The sequence below is a fragment of the Salmo salar genome, chromosome ssa13, assembly GCF_905237065.1.
Source record: "Salmo salar chromosome ssa13, Ssal_v3.1, whole genome shotgun sequence".
Taxonomy (NCBI): Eukaryota; Metazoa; Chordata; class Actinopteri; order Salmoniformes; family Salmonidae; genus Salmo; species Salmo salar.
Window position 1 is genome coordinate 99,728,477 of NC_059454.1, and position 27,374 is coordinate 99,755,850.

At 43.0% G+C, this 27,374-nt stretch overlaps 1 protein-coding gene across 1 annotated transcript in view; it reads left to right on the forward strand.

The window, feature by feature from the left end:
- Nucleotides 1-27,374, forward strand: part of LOC106568408 (chondroitin sulfate N-acetylgalactosaminyltransferase 1-like) — a 62,884-nt gene that overhangs the window by 17,203 nt on the left and 18,307 nt on the right. Inside the window, exons 2-5 of the mRNA XM_045692520.1 lie at nt 10,459-11,478; nt 11,517-11,831; nt 18,176-18,392; nt 20,739-20,840. Of these exons, the coding sequence (XP_045548476.1) occupies nt 11,097-11,478; nt 11,517-11,831; nt 18,176-18,392; nt 20,739-20,840 (1,016 nt within the window). The 5' untranslated portion in view covers nt 10,459-11,096. The remainder of the gene's footprint in view (nt 1-10,458; nt 11,479-11,516; nt 11,832-18,175; nt 18,393-20,738; nt 20,841-27,374) is intronic.

Consider the following 27,374-nt stretch of genomic DNA (forward strand, 5'->3'; position numbering starts at 1 on the left):
TAAACCTTTGTATTCAGGACATAAATGTAATTTCTTTGCCACATTTTTTGCAGTTTTACTTTAGTTTACTTTAGCTTCCTGCTTTTCACTCTATAATTTAGGTTAGTATTATGGAGTAACTATACTGAACAAAAATATAAACGCAGCATGGAACAATTTCAAAGATTTTACTGAGTTACAGTTCACATAAGAAATCAGTCAATTGAAATAAATTCAATAGGCAGTAATCTATGGATTTCACATGAATGGGAATACAGATATGCATCTGTTGGTCACAGATACCTTAAAAAAAGTAGAGGCATGGATCAGAAAACCAGTCAGTATCTGGTGTGACCACCATTTGCCTCATGCAGCGCAACACATCTGCTTTTCATAGAGATGATCAGGCTGTTGATTGTGGCCTGTGGAATGTTGTCCCACTCCTCTACAATGGCTGAGCGATGTTGCTGGATATTGTCGGGAACTGGAACGCGTTGTGCCACAAGTTTTGAGGGCCCATGCATTTGGCATGCTGACTGCAGGAATGTCCACCAGAGCTCTTGCCAGAGAATTAAATGTTAACCTCTCTACCAAATTCACTGCTTGACTGAGGGACCTTACAGATAATTGTATGTGTGGGGTACAGAGATGAGGTAGTCAATCAAAAATCATGTTAATTAAACATGAAACTTATTATGTGACTTGTTAAGCATATGTTACTCCTGAAGTTATTTAGAGTTGCCATAAAAAAAAGGGTTGAATACTTATTGACTCAAAACATTTCAGCTTTTCATTTGTAATTAATATATACGTACAGTACCAGTCAAAAGTTTGGACACACCTACTCATTCCAGGTTTATAATATTTTTTTAATGATTTTCTACATTGTAGAATAATAGTGAACACATAACAACTAATGAAATAACACATATGGAATTATGTAGTAACCAAAAGAGTGTTAAACATCTGAGATTCTTCAAAGTAGCCACCTGTTAGCTTGATGACAGCTTTTCACAGTCTTGGCATTCTCTCAAACAGCTTCATGAGGTAGTCACCTGGAATGCATTTCAATTAACAGGTGTGCCTTCTTAAAAGTTAATTTGTAGAATTTATTTTCTTCTTAATGCATTTGAGCCAATCAGTTGTGCTGTGACAAGGTAGGGGTGGTACACAGAAGATAGCCCTATTTGGCAAAAGACCAAATCCATATTATGGCAAGAACAGCGAAAATAAGCAAAGAGAAACGACAGTCCATCATTACTTTCAGACATGAAGGTCACTCAATCCGGAACATTTTAAGAACTTTGAAAGTTTCTTCAAGTGCAGTCGCAAAAACCGTCAAGCGCTATGATGAAACTGGCTCTCATGAGGACTGTCACAGGAAAGGAGGACCCAGAGTTACCCGTGCTGAAGAGGATAAGTTCATTAGAGTTAACTGCACCTCAGATTGGTATATAGACAAGTACGAAAAATATGGTAAAATCTTGGTAAATAGTGTGGTCGACAGCTTATCATGAGATACTCTACCTCAGGTGAACAAAACCTCGAGACTTCCTTTGATTTTATGTACCAGCTGTTGTTTACAACTATGCATAGGCCACCACCCCTTGACTTACCAGAGACCGCTGTTCTATCTCGCCAAAAAAGCTTAAAACCCACCAGCTGTATGTTAGTCATGTCATCGTTCAACCACGATTCGGTGAACCATAAGATATTACAGTTTTTTAGGTCCCGTTGGTAGGATATACGTGCTCGTAGTTCTATTTTATTATTGATTGATTGTACGTTGGCTAATAGGACCGATGGTAAAGGTAGATTACCCTATTGGTGACAGATCCTTACAAGGCACCCGGACCGTCGTCCACGATGCCTCCGTCTTTTCCTCCTGCGAATGACGGGGATGAGGGCCTTGTAGGGTGTCTGGAGTAAATCCTTCCCGTCCAACTCATTGAAGAAGAAAAATTCCTCCAGTACAGGGTGAGTAATTGCTGCCCTGATATCAAGAAGCTATTTTTGGGCATAAGACACGGTAGCAGAAATATGATGTACAAAATAAGTTACAAATAATGCGAAAAAACATATACAATGACACAATTGGTTACGGATCATAAAACGGCGCCCATCTCCTTCGGCTCCATTATTGGGTATTGTGTATAGGCCAGTGACCCATAATCTCAATTGAATCCATTTTAAATTCAGGCTGTAACCCAACAAAGTGTGGAAAAAGTCAAAGAGTGTGTATACTTTCTGAAGGCACGGTCTATAGTAGCAAAGTTATTGTTACTCACTGTGTATTTATTCCTTGTTTTATTCCCTCCCTTTTTTTTTACTATTTCAATTTTTTCCTCTCTCTGCGTTGTTGATAATGGCCCGTAAGTAAGCATTTCAATGTTAGTCTACACATGTTGTTTACGAAGCATGTGACAAATACAATTTGGTTTGATTTGAAATGTGTTGCTTTACGGCGCCCCTGGGGCAAATTAGTGCTTACCAGGCAGGTGAAAGTTAATACCTGTTCAGGCTCCCCCATATTGTTTTCACCTGTCTGTCCAGTCAGTCTCAGAAAAGCAAAGATGAAGGAGAGGAGACAAGAGGAGGAAGCCACTTTAGATTATTGAGATGCAGCCATGGGTTGTTACCGGAAGGCCAAAATCGTCTGAGAATCTCAGTAGTGATGATCTGATCAGACAGGAGCCTTTCCCTCCATAGGCTGTGACCTCATCATGTGTCTCTTTAGTGATTACCAGCAGGGCATGCCCCCTCAGTTAACACAGGTAATAATGTATTTAAGGGTAGTTACGTGAGGACTACATAACACATTCATAATCCCTACATAATGCAATCATAATTAGTAAATAATAATTTTCGGAATTGTTATATCAACATCTGCAATGGATCTTGACATCATATTGACACATACTGTACATCTCTTGGAATAGTCTTGGAATCTCTTGGAATAGTCATGTTTATTTAATTATTACATATTTATTTAACCTTTATTTAACTAGACAAGTCAGTTAAGAACTAATTCTTATTTACAATGAAGGCCTACACCGGCCAAACCCAGGCGACGCTGGGCCAATTGCGCGCCGCCCTATGGGACTCCCAATCACGGCCGGATGTGATTCAGCCTGGATTCGAAACAAGGAACTGCAGTGATGCCTCTTGCACTGAGATGCAGTGCCTTAGACCACTGCGCCACTCGTTAGCCATATTATACAGTATATTATAGTAATGTAAAGTATATAGTAGTCATGTACAGTATATAATAGTAATGTACAGTATATAATAGTCATATAATAGTCATGCACAGTATATAATAGTAATGTAAAGTATATAGTAGTCATGCACAGTATATAATAGTAATGTACAGTATATAATAGTCATATAATACTCATGCACAGTATATAATAGTAATGTACAGTATATAATAGTAATGTACAGTATATAATAGTCATATAATAGTCATGCACAGTATATAATAGTAATGTACAGTATATAATAGTCATATAATAGTCATGGTACAGTATATAAAAGTCATATAGTAGTCATGTACAGTATACAATAGTCATATAGTATATACTAGTCATATAGTAGTCATGTACAGTATATAATAGTAATGCAAAGTATATAGTAGTCATGCACAGTATATAATAGTAATGTACAGTATATAATAGTCATGTACAGTACATAATAGTCATGTACAGTACATAATAGTCATGTACAGTACATAAAAGTCATACAGTAGTCATGTACAGTATATAATAGTCATATAGTAGTCATGTACAGTACATAGTAGTAATGTACAGTGTATATTAGTCATGTACAGTATATAATAGTAATATGGTAGTCATGTACAGTATATAATACTAATTACATTTACATTTTACATTTAAGTCATTTAGCAGACGCTCTTATCCAGAGGGACTTACAAATTGGTGCATTCACCTTATGATATCCAGTGGAACAACCACTTTACAATAGTGCATCTACATCTTTAAAGGGGGGGGGTGTTTAGAAGGATTACTTTATCCTATCCTAGGTATTCCTTAAAGAGCTGGGGTTTCAGGTGTCTCCGGAAGGTGGTGATTGACTCCGCTGTCCTGGCATCGTGAGGAAGCTTGTTCCACCATTGGGGTGCCAGAGCAGCGAACAGTTTTGACTGGGCTGAGCGGGAACTGTGCTTCCTCAGAGGTAGGGAGGCGAGCAGGCCAGAGGTGGATGAACGCAGTGCCCTTGTTTGGGTGTAGGGCCTGATCAGAGCCTGAAGGTACGGAGGTGCCGTTCCCCTCACAGCTCCGTTGGCAAGCACCATGGTCTTGTAGCGGATGCGAGCTTCAACTGGAAGCCAGTGGAGAGAGCGGAGGAGCGGGGTGACGTGAGAGAACTTGGGAAGGTTGAACACCAGACGGGCTGCAGCGTTCTGGATGAGTTGTAGGGGTTTAATGGCACAGGCAGGGAGCCCAGCCAACAGCGAGTTGCAGTAATCCAGACGGGAGATGACAAGTGCCTGGATTAGGACCTGCGCCGCTTCCTGTGTGAGGCATGGTCGTACTCTGCGAATGTTGTAGAGCATGAACCTACAGGATCGGGTCACCGCCTTGATGTTAGTGGAGAACGACAGGGTGTTGTCCAGGGTCACGCCAAGGTTCTTAGCACTCTGGGAGGAGGACACAAGGGAGTTGTCAACCGTGATGGCGAGATCATGGAACGGGCAGTCCTTCCCCGGGAGGAAGAGCAGCTCTGTCTTGCCGAGGTTCAGCTTGAGGTGGTGATCCGTCATCCACACTGATATGTCTGCCAGACATGCAGAGATGCGATTCGCCACCTGGTTATCAGAAGGGGGAAAGGAGAAGATGAATTGTGTGTCGTCTGCATAGCAATGATAGGAGAGACCATGTGAGGATATGACAGAGCCAAGTGACTTGGTGTATAGCGAGAATAGGAGAGGGCCTAGAACAGAGCCCTGGGGGACACCAGTGGTGAGAGCACGTGGTGCGGAGACAGATTCTCGCCACGCCACCTGGTAGGAGCGACCTGTCAGGTAGGACGCAATCCAAGCGTGGGCCGCGCCGGAGATGCCCAACTCGGAGAGGGTGGAGAGGAGGATCTGATGGTTCACAGTATCAAAGGCAGCAGATAGGTCTAGGAGGATGAGAACAGAGGAGAGAGAGTTAGCTTTAGCAGTGCGGAGAGCCTCCGTGACACAGAGAAGAGCAGTCTCAGTTGAATGACCAGTCTTGAAACCTGACTGATTTGGATCAAGAAGGTCATTCTGAGAGAGATAGCAGGAGAGCTGGCCAAGGACGGCACGTTCAAGAGTTTTGGAGAGAAAAGAAAGAAGGGATACTGGTCTGTAGTTGTTGACATCGGAGGGATCGAGTGTAGGTTTTTTCAGAAGGGGTGCAACTCTCGCTCTCTTGACTACTAATATAGTAGTCATGTACATATGACTATATATATGACTGGGGCGGTAGGTAGACTAGTGGTTAGCACATTGGATTAGTAACCGAAAGGTTGCAAGATCGAATCCCCGAGCTGACAAGGTAAAAATCTGTCGTTCTGCCCCTGAACAAGGCAGTTAATCCACTGTTCCTAGGCCATCATTGAAAATAAGAATTTGTTCTTAACTGACTTGCCTAGTTAAATAAACGTATAATATATACATTTTTTAAATGTACAGTATATCATTCTCATATAGTAGTCATGTACAGTATATAACAGTCATGTACAGTATATAATAGTCATTTACAGTATATATTAGTAATGTACAGTACATATTAGTTATGTACTGTATATAATAGTCATATAGTAGTCATGTACAGTACATAGTAGTCATATAATAGTCATACACAGTATATACTTTTCATATAGTAGTCATCTACAGTAAATAGTAGTCATATAATAGTCATGTATACTATATAATAGTCATATAGTAGTCATGTACAGTACATAGTAGTAATGTACAGTATATACTAGTCATATAATAGTCATGTACAGTATATAATAGTCATATATTAGTCCTGTACATTATATAATAGTCATATAATAGTCATATACAGTATATAATAGTCATGTACAGTATATAATAGTCATGTACAGTATTTAATAGTCATATAGTAGTCATGTACAGTATATAATAGTCATGTACATTATATAATAGTCATGTAGTAGTCATGTACAGTATGTAATAGTCATGTACACTATATAATAGTCATATAATAGTCATGCACAGTATATCATTTTCATATGGTAGTCATGTACAGTATATCATTTTCATATGGTAGTCATGTACAGTATATCATTTTCATATGGTAGTCATGTACAGTATATAATTTTCATATGGTAGTCATGTACAGTATATCATTTTCATATGGTAGTCATGTACAGTATATCATTTAAAAAAAAAATATTTCCCCTTTATTTAACCAGGTAGGAAAGTTGAGAACAAGTTCTCATTTACAACTGCGACCTGGCCAAGATAAAGCAAAGCAGTGCAACACAAACAACAACACAGAGTTACACATGGAGTAAAACAAAACATACAGTCAATAACCCAATAGAAAAAATGTATATATACAGTGTGTGCAAATGAGGTAAGATTAGGGAGGTAGGCAATAAATAGGCCATAGTGGCGAAATAATTACAATTTAGCAATTTAACACTGGAGTGATAGAGACTGGAGTGATAGATGCGCAGAAGCTGAATGTGCAGGTAGAGATAAAATAAAATAATAATAAATAAATAACTGTATGGGGATGAGGTAGTTGGATGGGCTATTTACACAGAGGCTGTGTAAAGGTGCAGTGATATGTGAGCTGCTCTGACAGCTGGTGCTTAAAGTTAGTGAGGGAGATATGAGTCTCCAGCTTCAGTGATTTTTGCAATTCGTTCCAGTCATTGGCAGCAGAGAACTGGAAGGAGAGGCGGCCAAAGGAGGAATTGGCTTCAGGGGTGACCAGTGAAATATACCTGCTGGAGCGCGTGCTACGGGTGGGCGCGTGCTACGGGTCATGTACAGTATATAATAGTCATGCACAGTATATACTAGTCATATAGTAGTCATGTACAGTATATAATAGTCATATAGTATTTACTAGTCATATAGTAGTCATGTAAATTATCTGGTTTCTAAAGAATTATATACTGGTTTATAAATCTGGTTTATAAATGATCTATCAAATCGTTCACAATGTGTAATGGCAGATGGTTGTAAATCTGAGTCCATGGAGGTGTGCTCAGGTGTTCCGCAAGGTTCTATTTTGAAAATGCCCAAAGAGCATTTAACATCATACAACAGAATCTGTATGATTTAAAGCTGGTTCTAAATTCGGGTAAAACAAAATGCATGGTATTTTGAAATGCTAGGCATGTTACTAATCATGTCATTGCTACATTGGCTGGACATACTATAGAGCAAGTTAAAGTGTACAAATATTTGGGTGTGTGGGTTGATGATAAGCTTAGCTTCACTGTGCATGTAGAGAACTTGATAAGGAAGCTCAAGCTGAGAATAGGTTTTTATTACCGGCATAAGGCTTGTTTTTCTTTTGAGGCCAGGAAGGAGCTGGTACGATGTTCATTACTGGAGGTTTTATATTTTAGTGCTGTTATATATATGCAGGCCTCAGCCACTACCCTGAGAGCACTTGATTCAGTGTATCATGCAGCCGCCATGTTCATTACAAATCAGAAACGTCTAACACATCATTGTGATCTCTACAGCGCTGTTGCCTGGTCGTCATTGACCTTGCGTAGGCTTAAACACTGGTATACACTGATTTATAAGGCCATATTGGATAAAATGCTATTTTATCGCTGTTCTTTTTTAGTCATTTTCGGTAAATAAATATCAATTACGGTCCCATTCTCATTTGCTTCTAACAGTACCAAGAATTAGAACAGGTCATGGTAGAAATAGTTCTAGTTACTCAGCTCCGTGGTCGTGGAATTCTCTCCTGAACATTTTCAAATTTGACGATCTAGTTTCGTTGGTGGAGTTTAAATACTTGATCGATGTATATATCATAGAAGAGTGTAATTGTCTTCAGGACAGCTGTTTTTAGTCAAGACTTTCGTGTTTTTAACGTAATATGTAATTGTTGTGTTAGTGTATGTAAATAGTTTTGTCTGAAACGTTGATCCCTTTGCTGCTATTGGACCAGGTCTCTCTTGGAAAAGAGATGTTATCTCAATGAGAAAAACCTGTATAAATAAAGGTAAAATAAATAAATAAATAAATAAATAAATGTACAGTATATAATAGTCATGTACAGTATATAATAGTCATATAGTAGTCATGCACAGTACATAATAGTGATGTACTGTACATAATAGTAATATTGTATATACTAGTCATATAATAGTCATGTACAGTATATAATAGTCATATAGTAGTCATGCACAGTGCATAATAGTGATGTACAGTACATAATAGTAATATAGTATATACTAGTCAAATAGTAGTCATGTATAGTATATAATAGTCATATAGTAGTCATGTACAGTTCATTGTTCTCATATAGTACTCATGTACAGTATATAATAGTCATGTACAGTATATACAGGTCATATAGTAGTCATGTACAGTATATAATAGTCACATAGTAGTCATGTACATTTCATTATTCTCATATAGTAGTCATGTACATTATATAATAGTCATATAGTATGTACTAGTCATATAGTAGTCATGTACAGTATATAATAGTGATATAGTATATACTAGTCATATAGTAGTCATGCACAGTATATAATAGTCATGTACAGTATATAATAGTCATACAATATATAATAGTCATGTAGAGTATACAATCTCATATGTGAGAAACATACTGAAAGTATATGTTACAACCTCGCAGGTAAATCTAGTATTTATGAAAGTCTCCAAATAAGGTGTACCTGCCCTTTTTAGGTTCCAGCCATACAGGCTTCCTCAGAGGTTTGTTTGAGCTAGCAGAGCAGCCTAGGCATCTCTTCGCTAAGATGTTGGTTTGAGCTAGCAGAGCAGCCCAGGCATCTCTTCGCTAAGATGTTGGTTTGAGCTAGCAGAGCAGCCCAGGCATCTCTTTCCTAAGATGTTGGTTTGAGCTAGCAGAGCAGCCCAGGCATCTCTTTCCTAAGATGTTGGTTTGAGCTAGCAGAGCAGCCCAGGCATCTCTTTCCTAAGATGTTGGTTTGAGCTAGCAGAGCAGCCCAGGCATCTCTTCGCTAAGATGTTGGTTTGAGCTAGCAGAGCAGCCCAGGCATCTCTTCGCTAAGATGTTGGTTTGAGCTAGCAGAGCAGCCCAGGCATCTCTTCACTAAGATGTTGGTTTGAGCTAGCAGAGCAGCACATGCAGCACAGCTCCTAAATACAGTCCAGTATTCAGTGCTGGCATAACTGATCCTTTCATTAGGAGCAGACTGCACCAAGCCTATAAAAGAGCTAATTGTGTGGTGAGTTAACAGAGAGACACACATACAGTCACACTAGGTAACCCACTAACTGGTTGATTTGATTTGAATTGACTAGCTAACACACTAACTACATTTACAAACACACGTGGGTACGTGTGTCCATCGTGCACAGCACACACAGGCATGAAAACATAGGCCTACAGACAAGCAGTCTTTTTCTGTCTGTCCATACAGTCTTAATCTGATTAAGGAAATGTGCTTGTGAATGAGAAAGGAGGAGAAAAGAAAGGTAGGAGAGAGGAGAGTTTGCGTAGGTGTGTAAATGCCTATTTTCTTGCTTTTCTTGTTTTGTGTTTATACTTCCACCGATCCTAATATTCCACAGTACGAGGACAGAACAGACAGACATGTCCACACATGGCTTCAAACCTTACTGTTCCCAGAATAGCCCCCATAGTGTCACACTGTCACCACTGACAACAATGGGCGTGTTCAAGAGGATCAAAACCCCAATGTATCAAGGGTAAATTGTGACTGGCTGACTGATCTACAAATAATGATGAGTCATATTTATGATGGAAGGTGATTTGTAGTTCAGTAAGTCGGCAGTCGCCTGCAGTCGTTTTAATGCTCTCGAACACGGCCATTATTATTCAGCAGTTAAAGGGACTGGGAAAATCTCTGCTTGGCAATGTCGCCAGGTAGAAACCCACACTTTTAGCTCATATCAAAATAAACATTGGAAAATTGTGTGGTGTGTTTTCTAATCTGAGTTAGATATTGAAACTATTTTCTGTCCCTATATCCTCTGTTTACCCTCTGTGCAAATAAGACCTCAAAGATTTATACCACAGCAGGATGGAGAGATTTACCACAAAGTGATGCTCTTCAGGCTATCTCATATACCAAGGCATATATGTCTAGATGAAAGAGATTGAGGAAATGTATAATGATGGTGATGATGATATCAATCACTCAAAAACCTTAACTGTACATTAACACCAACTGAGTTATAACTCTCTCTCTTTCTCCATCTCTCTCTCTTTCCCTCCTACTCTCTCTCGCTCTCTCTCTCTCCAGAAGGCGACTCATGGAAGAAGTACACATCTAGAAAGAACTACCAGTGAACATAGTTGTGAATTCACCTTCTTCTATAGAATGTGGTTTCCCCTCTCTACAGTTTACTCAATTCCGACCATGACAAAAAATGTGTCATCATCCCTAAACATGAGACCAGTGGAACATAAGAGAAGTCAAAGAGAGACAGACATTCTCTCAGGGGTCTGTAATGGAACCTCAGCATCAGACAGGAAGGAAAGAACAGGGTGAACAGAGAAAGTAGTGGGACCACGTGTGATGTGACTCACTGATGAATAGCGTCTGCTACCAATAACTGGATCAGAAATAGAAATAGCCAGGTTCTGGACCTCGTTGAGCCTTCCTGGGCCCCATCCAGGGGAGAAGAAGGCGTGGCCAATGGGCCTCACCATTGACCACAGACATACGGATGAAAAATCCAGATGTTGGTATAAGCAACGTACAATGAGCCAAATAATGAGCCAAATGATCATTCAGGCTGATCTTCTCTGGTTAGTCAGACATTAATAACAATCACACAGACAATCACATTCTAGTGGACGGTAAGACTGAATTCACCTCTGGAGGGTAAGGTGTGTCCAGTTGTGTGTGTTTCCCTGGATCCTCTGGGTGATAGCGGGATGCTGCGGAGGGGTCTGCTGGCCTGGGTGTCCCGTGTGGGCGTTCTGCTGGTCCTAGTGTGCTGCTCTCTGTCCCTCCTCTACGTCATGACCTGCAGCCCCCACTCCGAGGACAACCTGGTGAGCCATGCCCTGCCACGCCCCGGGATGTGGGTCGGGGTAGGAGGGGCAGCAGGGGGCACGAGGGCGGCTCAGAGCGGACCCACTGGGCGGAATGGATACCAAGCCATGCTTGCAGAGCGCGAGGAGCAACACAAGCTCCACATCACTAGTTTAAAGAAACAGATCGCCCAGCTGAAGGAGGCGCTACAGGAGCGGAGCGAGCAGCTGAAAGGAGTTCAAGACTCCTTGGAGCGGGGGACAGGGGAGGCCGGGGTGGCCAGTCCCCAGGAGGAGGTTTCCTCGGGGAGGGAGGACAAGGGCCAGGGGCCGACAGGAGCCACGCTGACCTTCAGGAGTTCCTCCACAGTCAGCTGGGCCGGGCGGAGGTCCACCAGGGGACCAGACTACCCAGTGAGTACGCCATGGTGCCCTTCGAGAGTTTCACCCTGCAGAGGGTGTACCAGCTGGAGATGGGCCTGACAAGGCACCCTGAGGAGAAGCCCGTGAGGAAGGACAGGAGGGATGAGCTGAGTGAAGTGCTAGAGACAGCCCTGCAGAGTCTCAACACCCCCCGCAACGGAGCAGACAAAGGCCACACCACCAAGATCTACTCACCATCAGACTTCATAGAAGGTGAGTCATTAAGCTCCATACCAGAGCCAAACATACAGTATGTATAAAGCCATTTGCTATATATAAATGTATGGATATCTACAATATATGCAGTGAATTCGGAAAGTATTCAGACCCCTTAAAGTTATAGCCTTATTCTAATACTTTTTCAATAACCTGTAATGACAAAAACAGGTTTTTAGACATTTTTGCAAATGTATTACAAATAAAAACTGAAATATCACATTTCCATAAGTATTCAGAGCTTTTACTCAGAGATGTTAGATCGGGTTCAAGTCCAGGCTTTGGATGGGACACTCAAGGACGCTGAAAAACATCTACATAGCATGATGCTGCCACCACCATGCTTCACCGTAGTGATGGTGCCAGGATTCCTCCAGACGTGACGCTTGGCAGTTCAATCTTTGTTTCATAAGACCAGAGAATCTTGTTTCTAATGGTCTGAGAGTCTTTAGGTGCCTTTTGACAAACTCCAAGCGGCTGTCATGTGCATTTTACTGAGGAGTGGCTTCGGTTTGGCTACTCTACCATAAAGGCCTGATTGGTGTGCTGCAGAGATGGTTGTCCTTCTGGAAGGTTCTCCCATCTCCACAGAGGAACTCTGGACCTCTATCAGAGTGACCATTGGGTTCTTGGTCACCTCCCTGACCACGGCCCTTCTCCTCCGATTGCTCAGTTTGGTCGGGCTGCCAGCTCTAGGAAGAGTCTTGGTGGTTCCAAACTTCTTCCATTTACGAATGATGGAGGCCACTGTGTTCTTGGGGACCTTCAATGCTGCAGAAATGTTTTGATACACTTCCCCAGATCTGTGCCTTGACACAATACTGTCTCGGCGCTCTACGTACAATTCCTTGAGCTCATGGCTTGGTTTTTACTCTGACATGCACTGTCAACTGTGGGAACTTATATAGACAGGTGTGTGCCTTTCCAAATCATGCCCAATTAATTGAATTTACCATAGGTGGACTCCAATCAAGTTGTAGAAACATCTCAAGGATGATCAATGATGCACCTGAGCTCAATTTCGGGTGTCATAGCAAAGGGTCTGAAAAGTTATGTAAATAAGGTATTTCTGTTTTTTATTTGTATACAATTTGGAAAAATTCTAAAAACCTGTATTCGCTTTGTTATTATGGGGTATTGTGTGTCGATTGATGAGGGAAAATATTTGTTTAATCTGTTTTAGAATAAGGCTGTAAGGTAACAACATGTGGAAAAAGGGAAGGGCTCTGAATACTTTCCGAATGCTGTGTATACAGTTGAAGTCGGAAGTTTACATACACTTAGGTTGGAGTCATTAAAACTCGTTTTTTAACCACTCCACAAATTTCTTGTTAACAAACTATAGTTTTGAAAAGTTGGTGAGGACATCTACTTTGTGCATGACACAAGTAATTTTTCCAACAATTATTTACAGACAGATTATTTCATTTATAATTCACTGTATCGCAATTCCAGTTGGTCAGAAGTTTACATACACTAAGTTGACTGTGCCTTTAAACAGCTTAGGAAATTCCAGAAATGATGTCATGGCTTTAGAAGCTTCTGATATTCTAATTGGCATCATTTTAGTCAATTGGAGGTGTACCTGTGGATGTATTTCAAGGCCTACCTTCACACTCAGTGCCTCTTTGTTTGACATCATGGTTAAATCAAAATAAATCAGCCAAGACCTCTGGTTCATCCTTGGGAGCAATTTCCAAATGCCTGAAAGTACCATGTTCATCTGTACAAATAATAGTACGCAAGTATAAACACCATGGGACCACGCAGCCATCATACCGCTCAGGAAGGAGACGCGTTCTGTCTCCTAGAGATGAACGTACTTTGGTGCGAAACGTGCAAATCAAACCCAGAACAACAGCAAAGGACCTTGTGAAGATGCTGGAGGAAACAGGTACAAAAGATTGTACTTTTTGGAGAAATGTCCTCTGGTCTGATGAAACAAAAATAGAACTGTTTGGCCATAATGACCATCGTTATGTTTGAAGGAAAAAGGGGGAGGCTTGCAAGCCGAAGAACACCATCCCAACTGTGAGGCAGGGGGGTGGCAGCATCATGCTGTCGGGGTGCTTTGCTGCAGGAGGAACTGGTGCACTTCACCAAATAGATAGCATCATGAGGACAGGAAAATTATGTGGATGTATTGAAGCAACATCTCAAGACATCAGTCAGGAAGTTAAAGCTTGGTCGCAAAAGGGTCTTCCAAATGGACAATGACCCCAAGCACACTTCCAAAGTTGTGGCAAAATGGCTTAAGGACAACAAAGTCAAGGTATTGGAGTGGCCATCACAAAGCCCTGACCTCAATCCTAAAGAACATTTGTGGGCAGAACTGAAAAAGCGTGTGCGAGCAAGGAGACCTACAAACCTGACTCAGTTACACCAGCTCTGTCAGGAGGAATGGGCCAAAATTCACCCAACTTATTGTGGGAAGCTTGTGGAAGGCTACCTGAAACGTTTGACTCAAGTCAAACCATTTAAAGGCAATGCTACCAAATACTAATTCAGTGTATGTAAACTTCTGACCCACTGGGAATGTGATGAAAGAAATAAAAGCTGAAATAAATTATTCTCTTTACTATAATTATGACATTTCACATTCTTAAAATAAAGTGCTGATCCTAACTGACCTAAGGCAGGGAAGTTTTACTAGGATTAAATGTCAGGAATTGTGAAAAACTGCGTTTAAATGTATTTGGCTAATGTGTATGTAAACTTCCGACTTCAACTGTACATGGCTTTGCTCCACACTACTTTCTAATGCATGTCATATCTTCATGGTTGAGTGCCTGTTGAACTACTGGATATTGGTTATAATAAAAATGGAAACAAGTTGAACAGCACAACAAAGCCTCATTTCCAACACGTTTCAAACAGAGAAACCCTGTTATTTCCAGGATTTTGTTGTTTGATGGCCATAATGACGAATGCTGAGAATCAGAGCAAAACAATAGAGGATCCTGCTGCTGGATGCTGAAGAGCTAAAACTAGGATATCCGGCTAGTCTAGCACGATCTGCAGTAGGAAAGGAGCACAGCTGCTTTCCATTCAGTGTGTAGCATCTCTACAAGCTCAGAGAGGGGGGCTGTTTCCTTCTACAAGCTCAGAGAGAGGGGTTGTTTCCTTCTACAAGCTCAGAGAGGGGGGTTGTTTCCTTCTACAAGCTCAGAGAGAGGGGTTGTTTCCTTCTACAAGCTCAGAGAGGGGGGCTGTTTCCTTTTAAAGGTCAACATCTTTACTGGGGCCACTTCTGACTAATACCTACGTGTACTTGGGAGAGGGAAAGAGTTTGTTTGTGTGTGTGTGTCTGCAAGGCCTTACACTCGACATGGGCATCCTGAAAATATAGTGAAAACATCATTTCAGCCAGGAGTGTTTACGTACCTCTTCCTTGAAAGACCTGTTTAGGTATCTGCTGTGAAACACCCTGTAGATAACCAATTTGCTAATTATTATCCAAAAACTAGTCTGTAGTTGGCCGTGTGCAGCAAGTAGCAAACAACAACCATTGTTCAACAACAAAGATGAAAGCAGTCGTGTAGGCTAGTTAATGAACTGTGTTGGCTAGTTAATGAACCGTGTAGGCTAGTTAATGAACCGTGTAGGCTAGTTAATGAACCGTGTAGGCTAGTTAATGAACCGTGTAGGCTAGTTAATGAAACGTGTAGGCTAGTTAATGAACCGTGTATGCTAGTTAATGAGCCGTGTAGGCTAGCTAATGAACTGTGTAGGCTAGTTAATGAACCGTGTAGGCTAGTTAATGAACCGTGTTATATCTACCGACATTTGTTGTTTCTCTAAAATCTGCGATCGTGTCACATGGCGCTGCATGATTTACAACTGCCCCGTTGACGGGATGCCTATCCCTAAGAAATTTAATGAACCGTGTAGGCTAGTTAATGAACTGGCAACTGTCTTTAGCTTAACAGTTCTCCTTCGCCTGTCCTTTTAACTTAATTGTACCAGTGGACAAGTACCTTTTCATTTACTCAGACAACTTGAAGCGTGTTGAGATGCTGACGATTATAAAGGGAGCATTATGAGCCCTGCCAATCCTCAGTTAGCGAGCCGTGACTGAACACAAATAGTGAATGCTGCCCGTTGGCTGTGCTGAATGGAGTTTTTCAAGAGCTGCTATGGGTGGATTTGCTCAGCTGTCATACAGAAAGAATGAGATAGGGGTAATGAGACAAGGAATGAGAGAGAGAGATCAAGATAGGGAATGAAAGAGAGAGAACGAGAGAGAGAGAGGATGAGAGTGAAAAAGAGAACAACACAGTGAATTGAGAGTGAGAAAAACGTGACGGTTTGGGTGGAAAAAGAGTGGTATGCTGTGTGAGTGACAAACATGTTCATGTGCTACACTACATGGAGCTAGGCTGTGGAGCCAGTTCCTACCCTGTCCCCAAAGTGATGAGACATGGAGCTAGGCTGCGGAGCCACATCCTGCCCTGTCCCCAAATTGAAGAGACATGGAGCTAGGCTGCGGAGCCAGTTCCTACCCTGTCCCCAAAGTGAAGAGACATGGAGCTTGGCTGCGGAGCCACATCCTGCCCTGTCCCCAAAGTGAAGAGACATGGAGCTAGGCTGTGGAGCCACATCCTACCCTGTCCCCAAAGTGAAGAGACATGGAGCTAGGCTGCGGAGCCACATCCTGCCCTGTCCCCAAAGTGAAGAGACATGGAGCTAGGCTGTGGAGCCACATCCTGCCCTGTCCCCAAAGGGAAGAGACATGGAGCTAGGCTGCGGAGCCACATCCTGCCCTGTCCCAAAGTGAAGAGACATGGAGCTAGGCTGCGGAGCCACATCCTGCCCTGTCCCCAAAGTGAAGAGACATGGAGCTAGGCTGCGGAGCCACATCCTGCCCTGTCCCCAAAGTGAAGAGACATGGAGCTAGGCTGCGGAGCCACATCCTGCCCTGTCCCCAAAGTGAAGAGACATGGAGCTAGGCTGCGGAGCCACATCCTGCCCTGTCCCCAAAGTGAAGAGACATGGAGCTAGGCTGTGATTTCAAATATCCTGAGTTTATTCTTTAATGAAAAGTAGAATGTTTGAAATGGGAGCAAAGTACATAATTCTTTCTTAGATCATTTTCTTTTCATGATGTTGAATCTTACACTGTAGTTCTCTAGTCCAGTAATGGCTGTTGAGACTCGTCTTTGGAACGTTTGATTTTGACTTCAGAAAACAAGAGGTTTTGACTGACAATTTACAGCTGTGAAATGGAGACCACAGGGACAAAAGAGTCTACTGTATTGTTGTTTAGTTATATGTCTGGGTACGTCTAACTTCTGTGAGAAGGTATAATCCAGTGTCAGTATGATCTCTATGCGTGACCGGTCTCCTTCAGCTGTCATAATGGCAGAGGGCCCAGGGCACTAGCCAGGAGCAGAGAGGAGAAAAGGATGCTGTCCCCTACAGAGACCTGAAATTCCCTTTCTGTCCCTATGAAATTAGCTGTCTGTACTCTCTCTTTTGGCCTGAAATGCCCTGTCTGTCGTTTTCTCCCATGGCCACAGAGCAAATGCTATCCTTCTCTGTCAGAAAATGCTTACAAATCCAGGCAGCACAGTAGAGAAATGAGTCTCCATTTGACAGATTGTTGACAGTGCAAATGCAGTAGCGACGGACAGTCTGGCCGAGTTTGAGCGTGTTTGTGTACAAAGCAAGAAAGATGATCCCCAATGGACTACTGGATATATATCACCATTATAACATTATACTTACATACAAATAAACACATAGGCAAATAAACTGAACTGCACTTCAAATGTGTGTACATGTATGTGTATAAACACTGAGTGTACAAAACATTAAGAACATGTCTTTCCATGACATGGACTGACCAGGTGAATCCAGGTGAAAACTATGATCCCTTATTGATGTCACCTGTTAAATCCACTTCAACCAGTGTAGATAAAGGGGAGGAGACGGGTTAAAGAAGGATTTTTAAGCCTTGAGACAATTGAGACAATTGTGCCATTCAGAGGGTGAATGGGTAAGACAAAAGATTTAAGTTTCTTTGAACGTGGTATGGTAGTAGGTGCCAGGCGCAACACTCAGCAGTTTCCTGTGTGTATCAATAATGGTTCACCACCCAAAGGACATCCAGCCAACTTGATACAACTGTGGGAAGCATTGGTGTCAACATGGGCCAGCATCCCTGTGGAACGCTTTTGACACCTTGTAGAGTCTGTTCCCAGACGAATTGAGGCTGTTCTGAGTGCAAAAGGGGGGGTGCAATTCAATATTTGGAAGGTGTCTTTTCATGTTTATGTGTGTGACACATGCCTGCACGCATTCGTGGCCTATGGGTAAACACACTCGTCTCCCTTCCCCAGGTATCACTCGGACGGAGAAGGACAAAGGCACTGTGTATGAGCTCACCTTCAAAGGTGACCAGAGCCGTGAGTTCAGGAAGCTGGTTCTGTTCCGTCCCTTTGGGCCGCTGATGAAGGTGAAGAACGAGAGGGTGGACACGGCTAACGTCCGCATCAATATCATAGTGCCCCTCTCCCAACGAGCCGACAAGTTCAGACACTTTATGCACAACTTCAGGTACAGTGAGAGCCACTCAGTTATTCATGCATGTTATTGGCTCATTCTCCCCTTCCTTGTAACTCTTCCCCCGGGTTAGTGTTGTGTTCTCAGTTAACCTTACTAAAGAATAAGTGTCAAACAAGGGTTCATAAAAAAAAAATAATGTTCCATGTCCACTTGTATTAACTGTGATAATTGTATGCCATAACCAACAGAATGAGAAACAGAATATAGTGTAGTTAACCATGGGTGACATGCCCAGTTTGTCACAGCAGCAAGGATTCAAACCAAAGGAAGTAATTGCTGCGTTTGTACTCTGATAGTGACAGTATGTCTCTCTCTCTCTCTGCTAGAGACGTCGATGGACTCTTTAATTCCTGTGATTTGTTACACTCCTGCACAGCTGCTTATCAAGGCTTTTGGGTTTTTTATGGCAAATCCTGCTTAGTAGCAGTCTTAAAACCAGCACATAAAACTGATACACTGCAGTCGTGCTGTTCCTGCTGTGCAAAGTCTCCCTGAGTCGCTGAGCAAACGCTTTGGTCTCATCCATATTAATGTAGATGGAGGAGGTGGTGTGTGGAGGTGCGGCGGGGTGTTTGTGTGTGCAGTGTTTTCACGTAGAGAGGAGAGGAATGTTAGGAGGACTGACGTTCTTTTCAGAAGCCGTGTGACACATTTACTGAGCACAGCGTATACAGGAATGACACGCACAGAGATAAGTGTACGTTTACTGTATGCACATGCACACAAACACAAACACACACACACATATATATATATTATGTATGACAGGCAAGTAATCAAAGCTTCAATACTAAACTTCTCAGCCATATATTCCTAATAACTATTCATTTCAATATCCAGGCCAGGAGGCAACAGACACTAAACACAACACTTTATTCCAACAACCCCTGCATCTACTAACCTTCTTCTGTTTAAATGGCAAAGGAAGGCCAATCATCTAAGACGACAAGGGTAGGTTTACATTATTCATATCTGTCCAATATTGTCTGCTGCAAATGTGATCAGATTAGACCTGGAGGGAGCGATAATGGAGACTAGGGACCTACATGTAGTTTAACTAGTAATTGAATTACATTTTGCTGTAGCTTGGTGGTAGTTGAACTACATTCATATCTAGGTAGTGTTTGTATTAGTTCATTACATACTATAGCCATGTAGTGGGGTAGCTAACTACTGGAACTACACATTGCTTTTTTTGCAAATAAATCTCTAAACTTCATTTTTGTGTTTAATAGGCTAAATTACACATTATGTTAACATCTGACTTCAGAGTGATCTGTTCTTGCAATTTGTAGTCTATGATATTTCAGATTTAGATATGGTAATTTTTCACGAAGTAATTTGGATGTAACTTTAGTTAAGTACACTACATGTTTCTTAAGGGTAGCTTTAGTGTAGCTCCAGTTAGAAGTAATTGTTTGCCTGGTAAACTATATTTTCAGAGTAGCGTCCCCAACACTGTTCGAGAGACTGAATGAGGATTAGTCTTCCTAATGTGTATAGTTAGAGGAGGAGGAGAGGAAGAGGTGAGATAAGGAGAGGTGAGGAGAGGCGGAGAGTTGAGGTGGACGAGGAGAAGGAGAGGTGAGGAGGAGGAGAGGAAGAGGTGAGGAGAAGGGAGGTGAGGAGGAGAGGAAGAGAGGTGAGGAGGAGAGGAGGAGAAGTGAGGAGGAGGAGGAGAGAAGCAGTGAGGAGGAGGAGAGGAAGAGAGGTGAGGAGAAGGAGAGGAGAGGTGAGAAGGAGGAGAGGAGCGGTGAGGAGGAGGAGAGGAAGAGAGGTGAGGAGAAGGCGAGGAGAGGAGGAGAGGTGAGCAGGAGTAGAGGAAAGGAGGAGGAGGAAGAGGAGGAGGAGGAGGAGAGGAGCTGCCCACCTGCTCCTCTGCATTAGTGTGGTACATTAGGCATGTCTCCATCAGAACGTCTGGTGCTAGAGTTCTGGAATGTCACACCATGGCTGGAGATGGATCACTCCTCGGGGATTCTGTCTGTTACCAAGTCCTCACAGTGTGCCTCTATAGCAACATAACATATGTACATAGCAAATGTACATTATACATAACATAAAGTACATGTACCTGATCTTGCTGTAACCCCTTTTGAACTGACCTCTGTTTTCTTTCAAATAATTTGAACATTTGGTTTCAGGCTACCTTCAGTGCCAAGTGGGCAGGGTTTGCACTTTGGGGATTATTCCATCAGTTCGGTCAGGCAGGCTTCATCAAACGCAGCTAAAGTCTCTGACCAATGATATCAACCGTGTTACCCACTGGGTTGTGTGTTGAGTCCTCTGCTTTGTGTGATTCATTATTTCTTCATCTGTGGTTGTTTGATGTTGCAGAGAGGTGTGTGTGCGGCAGGACGGGCGTGTCCACCTAACTGTGGTGTACTTTGGGAAGGACCAAATTAATGAAGTCAGGAGCACGCTGGAGAACACATCTAGGTGGGTGGACACACACACACGCATGCACAGACACTCTCTCTCTCTCTCTCTCTAATGTAGGAGTGTGGCCACATAGAAGCACTCTGTGACCTCTGCCAGTGTTGGATTTTACAGGTCAAGGCTGATAGTGGCCGCGGTGAAATTAGTGTCACATTGACGTCTTGCCTGCATAGAAGATTACAGGTCCAGGGTCAGTTTGAGATGGTGTTGTGGGTGAGATTAGTTCACATGGTACTCTGGTACTGTGCTGATTGTCTGGCAGGTTTCCATGGAGACACTTTAGCCTAAGGTATGCCTGGCCGAATGGTTTGCAGGGGTAGAAAGAGAAAGAGGGGGAGAGGGGAATCAAGAGAGAGAGAGAGAGACAGACAGACAGACAGACAGACAGACAGACAGACAGACAGACAGACAGACAGACAGACAGACAGACAGACAGACAGACAGACAGACAGACAGACAGACAGACAGACAGACAGACAGACAGACAGACAGAGATAGATAACTCATGCTGGGCTTTGAGCTGGTTTCAGATGTCACGCCACCGCTTTCTCTCTCTGGCTCTCTCTCATCTTTCACTCAAAGGCATCTCATTCTCAACAGCTCTGCTGTCTCTGGGAATGGCCTTGGCGGTTTGTCTGTGATGGTTTGAATAGCGAGAAAGAGAGAAATACAAGACAGTATCCTTGTACATTCAGTGACCTCCTCTAATAACCTGTCTCACTGTGCACTGGGTTAAAGCTGCAGCATTGGGAAGGAACTGTGTTAGGCCTTGGAGAATTTGTTCACTTTGTTCTCAGCAAATACCTTAGACACAGCATATGCCTAGCAAGACATGTTTTGACATCTGTTCTCTAAACAGTCCCTTGTTCTTGCTAGCTTTTTGTACCACAATTACATTGCTAGTGATTATCCTAATAGTCCTGATCAGTAACAGAGTTGAGCTCACTTTACATCAGACCAGGTTAAGAATAGTATTTGTTTACTTTAAAGGATTTAGCTGTGTTTGTTCGTTTGTCCGGCAAGTAATTCTATTTGAATCCAGGTCTGCTACATTTCAGGATTGCGCTCACATGACACCAAACATATCTATCCGCTCTGGTCTGTCCTCATGTCACCTTATAAACAGCTCAGTCTGAGTCAATGCATTCAATCGCCATGGTTATGTAACGCTTTATCTGACTCAGTATCAGCCACTTTAATCAAGCACTGATCTGTTAGAGAGAGAAAGAGCACAACATCCAAACTCTAATCTTTTTCCGTTTTCTGTTGATTTGGTCTGAATGGTTATGGATTATTTACGAGGGAGTATGGGTGGGGGGGGGGGTTGGGTAGAATGTTGCCATTGTCGATGACCTGAATCCTGAACCTGCCTGCCCTCATTGTAGCTCCACATAGACTGCCTCTGCCTGCGTCAATATCTGTTTCCAACAGCAGACAGCATGTGGATAATTTGATGCTGTATCCAAATGCTTTTTACCCCTTTTGCACTGTACATGTATGTGTTCACATTCATAGGGCAAGCACTGTATCCAAGCTAGTAAAGTATAGGGACGGGGTACAACTCTTTATGCCAAATATGGCCCGCCAGAAATATTATTTGGCCCACCAAATTAATTATGAGAAGCAAAAACTCCCAAATGCAATGTCCCAAGAAGGAAGTTACCCTACCTAAATAATGCAAAAGTTACATTTTATCTTAATCAATAAGGAGTGACAATGCAGGAGACAATCAACTAATAAAGCAGGCATCAGAATATTTTGTGGTGCTGCTGAAACATAAAGCTGCAACCACAGCGCAGTCAATAGGAGGTGAACAGCACCTGGTGCTGAAAATATAGATAACTTGTTATGCAAGTGTTGCACAGCAACATATGAAGAAAAACGACTTTATTTGACTTTACAAACAACAAACAGAAAATACTGTCAGCTTGAGACCTAAGCTCTGATCAGTTCCTACACCCAAACAAGGGCACTGCGTTCATCCACCTCTGGCCTGCTCGCCTCCCTACCTCTGAGGAAGCACAGTTCCCGCTCAGCCCAGTCAAAACTGTTCGCTGCTCTGGCACCCCAATGGTGGAACAAGCTCCCTCACGACGCCAGGACAGCGAAGTCAATCACCACCTTCCGGAGACACCTGAAACCCCACCTCTTTAAGGAATACCTGGGATAGGATAAAGTAATCCTTCTAACCCCCCCCCCTTAAAAGATTTAGATGCACTATTGTAAAGTGGTTGTTCCACTGGATATCATAAGGTGAATGCACCAATTTGTAAGTCGCTCTGGATAAGAGCGTCTGCTAAATGACTTAAATGTAAATGTAATAAGCACTCGCAATAATGTTAGTATTTACTAAATACAGTCATATAGGCCACTATGTTACTTACTCAATGGGAAAAGTTACATTTCCCCTCAGACACGATCTTGTGGATGTCAGGTGAGATGGACGTCTGAGATAAAATTCTTTGCAAACAGCGACATTTTCATTGTAAATAAGACACACTGGCTTGGCATTGGGAAAATATGGTAAGATTAACACATTTCTCTCTGTACATTCTTTGCTGAAACTTCCATTTTCATTATCCACCTTTCTTTTGATACCTTTTGAGAGCGACGTTTTTTCTTGCTATAAAGCTAATTGATCTGAAGGGATGTTGACGTTAGATAAAGTAGTGTAGACTTCAGTAGGATACGTAGACCTGGTTTTCCCCACCAATCAACACACAGAGATAATAATAATATAATAATAACTGAATACAGACATGGTGATATTATGATTGTAATCAGATCAAAATTATTATGTTATTGCACTGAATTTATTATGTACTAATCAGATGTGTTAAAAATGATGTTCAATTTGTAGTGTAGGTCAATTAATTGTGCTAATAATTAGGAGAGAAGAGAGGAGAGGAGAGGAGAGGAGAGGAGAGGAGAGGAGAGGAGAGGAGAGGAGAGGAGAGGAGAGGAGAGGAGAGGAGTGGAGAGGAGAGGAGAGGAGAAGGGTAGAGCTGCCGCTTTCAAGGTGTGGGACTCTAACCCGGAAGCTTACAAGAAATCCCGCTATGCCCTGCGACGAACCATCAAACAGTCAAAGCGTCAATACAGGGCTAAGATTGAATCATACTACACTGGCTCCGATGCTTGTTGGATGTGGGAGGGCTTGCAAACTATTACAGACTACAAAGGGAAGCACAGCCGCGAGCTGCCCAGTGACACGAGCCTACCAGATGAGCTAAATCACTTCTATGCTCGCTTCGAGGCAAGCAACACTGAGGCATGCATGAGAGCATCAGCTGTTCCGGACGACTGTGTGATCACGCTCTCCGTAGCCGACGTGAGTAAGACCTTTAAACAGGTCAACATACACAAGGCTGCGGGGCCAGACGGATTACCAGGACGTGTGCTCTGGGCATGTGCTGACCAACTGGCAGGTGTCTTCACTGACATTTTCAACCTCTCCCTGATTGAGTCTGTAATACCAACATGTTTCAAGCAGACCACCATAGTCCCTGTGCCCAAGAACACAAATGCAACCTGCCTAAATGACTACAGACCCGTAGCACTCACATCCGTAGCCATGAAGTGCTTTGAAAGGCTGGTAATGGCTCACATCAACACCATTATCCCAGAAACACTAGACCCACTCCAATTTGCATACCGCCCAAACAGATCCACAGATGATGCAATCTCTATTGCACTCCACACTGCCCTTTCCCACCTGGACAAAAGGAACACCTATGTGAGAATGCTATTCATTGACTACAGCTTAGCGTTCAATACCATAGTACCCTCAAAGCTCATCACTAAGCTAAGGAACCTGGGACTAAACACCTCCCTCTGCAACTGGATCCTGGACTTCCTCACGGGCTGCCCCCAGGTGGTAAGGGTAGGTAACAACACATCTGCCACGCTGATCCTCAACACTGGAGCCCCCCAGGGGTGCGTGCTCAGTCCCCTCCTGTACTCCCTGTTCACCCACGACTGCATGGCCAGGCACAACTCCAACACCATCATTACGTTTGCAGACGACACAACAGAGGCCTGATCACCGACAACGACGAGACAGCCTATAGGGAGGAGGTCAGAGACCTGGCCGGATGGTGCCAGAATAACAACCTATCCCTCAACGTAACCAAGACTAAGGAGATGATTGTGGACTACAGGAAAGGGAGCACCGAGCACGTCCCCATTCTCATCGACGGGGCTGTAGTGGAGCAGGTTGAGGAACTTCAAGTTCCTTGGTGTCCACATCAACAAAAAACTAGAAACGACAAAGCCTATTCCCCCTCAGGAAACTAAAAATATTTGGCATGGGTCCTGAGATCCTCAAAAGGTTCTACAGCTGCAACATCGAGAGCATCCTGACCGGTTGCATCACTGCCTGGTACGGCAATTGCTCGGCCTCCGACCGCAAGGCACTTCAGAGGGTAGTGCGTACAGCCCAGTACATCACTGGGGCAAAGCTGCCTGCCATCCAGGACCTCTACACCAGGCGGTGCCAGAGGAAGGCCCTAAAAATGGTCAAAGACCCCAGACACCCCAGTCATAGACTGTTCTCTCTACTACCGCATGGCAAGCGGTACTGGAGTGCCAAGTCTAGGACGAAAAGACTTCTCAACAGTTTTTACCCCCAAGCCATAAAACTCCTGAACAGGTAACCCCGGACTAACCCCCCCCCCCAACCCCTCTTTTACACTGCTGCTCCTCTCTGTTTATCTTATATGTATAGTCACTTTAACTATACGTTCATGTACATACTACCTCAATTAGCCCGACCAACCAGTGCTCCCGCACATTGGCTAACCGGGCTATCTGCATTGTGTCCCACCACCCGCCAAACCCTCTTTTACGCAACTGCTACTCTCTGTTTATCATATATGCATAGTCACTTTAACCATATCTACATGTACATACTACCTCAATCAGCCTGACTAACCGGTGTCTGTATATAGCCTTGCTACTCTTATTTGAAAAATGTCTTTTTACTGTTGTTTTATTTCTTTACTTACCTACACACACACACACACACACACACACACACACACACACACACACACACACACACACACACACACACACACACACACACACACCTTTTTTTCGCACTATTGGTTAGAGCCCGTAAGTAAGCATTTCACTGTAAGGTCTACACCTGTTGTATTCGGCGCACGTGACAAATAAACTTTGATTTGATTTGATATACAAATTATGTTCTGGCCCGCCGACTATTAGCTCTGAAAAAATTTGGCCAGAGGTCAAACCTAGTTGACGAACCCTGCCTTATTCTGTGTCTTAGTGATGGACAGGGCAAGTTGAAGTAAAGTTCAACTCCTTATTCTGTGTCTTAGTGATGGACAGGGCAAGTTGAAGTAAAGTTCAACTCCTTATTCTGTATCTTAGTGAGCTGTACCAGACAACGGCATGCTTATCTCCAACACTCTTTAACCAGGCACACAGAGCTGTTTGAAGAGTGGGGAAATCGATAGACATGAATAATTAGTATCGATGAAGGAGAGGAGAGGAGAGGAGAGGAGAGGAGAGGAGAGGAGAGGAGAGGAGAGGTGAAGAGACCATTTTGAGCCCAGGGTGATAGCTAAACGCCAGTGAACGGCAGATGCCCTCAGAGAACAAACACCAGCCCACCGGCTACCAGCTCACAATGAATACTAACGCACCATCCCTACATCTCCACATGTGGATCAGCTCCTCAGGGAGACAGACAGAGCACTGCCTACCGTCAAAAAACCTACACCACAGCGAAGTGTGGCATTTCGGCCGGAGTGTGTTCTTTTGGGAAGCAATCTTTTCACGCCACTTCGATACCGAAGTTACTTTTTCGTAACAGGTTAGGAGAACTTACGCAGCAGGTTAGGAGAATTAACGCAGCAGGTTAGGAGACTGAGGTTAGGAAAAGAGTTAGGGTTAGTGAAAACGCTCGCCTAACCTCCTACGAAAATCACTTCGTAGCCAAGTGGCCTGAAAAGAGTGTGTCCCGTGTTCTTTCAGTATTTCCAGTGTTTCCATTCAACGTTGATGTTTGGAACATCATACTGTATCTTTCACACACACACACACACACACACACACACACACACACACACACACACACACACACACACACACACACACACACACACACACACACAAAGGCAGAAAGTGAGACTCATCAGGGTATAAACAGTCACTAAGGCAGAAAGTGAGACTAATTAGGGTATAAACAGTCACTAAGGCAGAAAGTCAGACTCATCAGGGTATAAACAATCACTCAGGCAGAAAGTCAGACTCATCAGGGTATAAACAGTCACTAAGGCAGAAAGTCAGACTCATCAGGGTATAAACAGTCACTAAGGCAGAAAGTCAGACTCATCAGTGTATAAACAATCACTCAGGCAGAAAGTCAGACTCATCAGGGTATAAACAGTCACTAAGGCAGAAAGTCAGACTCATCAGTGTATAAACAATCACTCAGGCAGAAAGTCAGACTCATCAGGGTATAAACAATCACTCAGGCAGAAAGTGAGACTCATCAGGGTATAA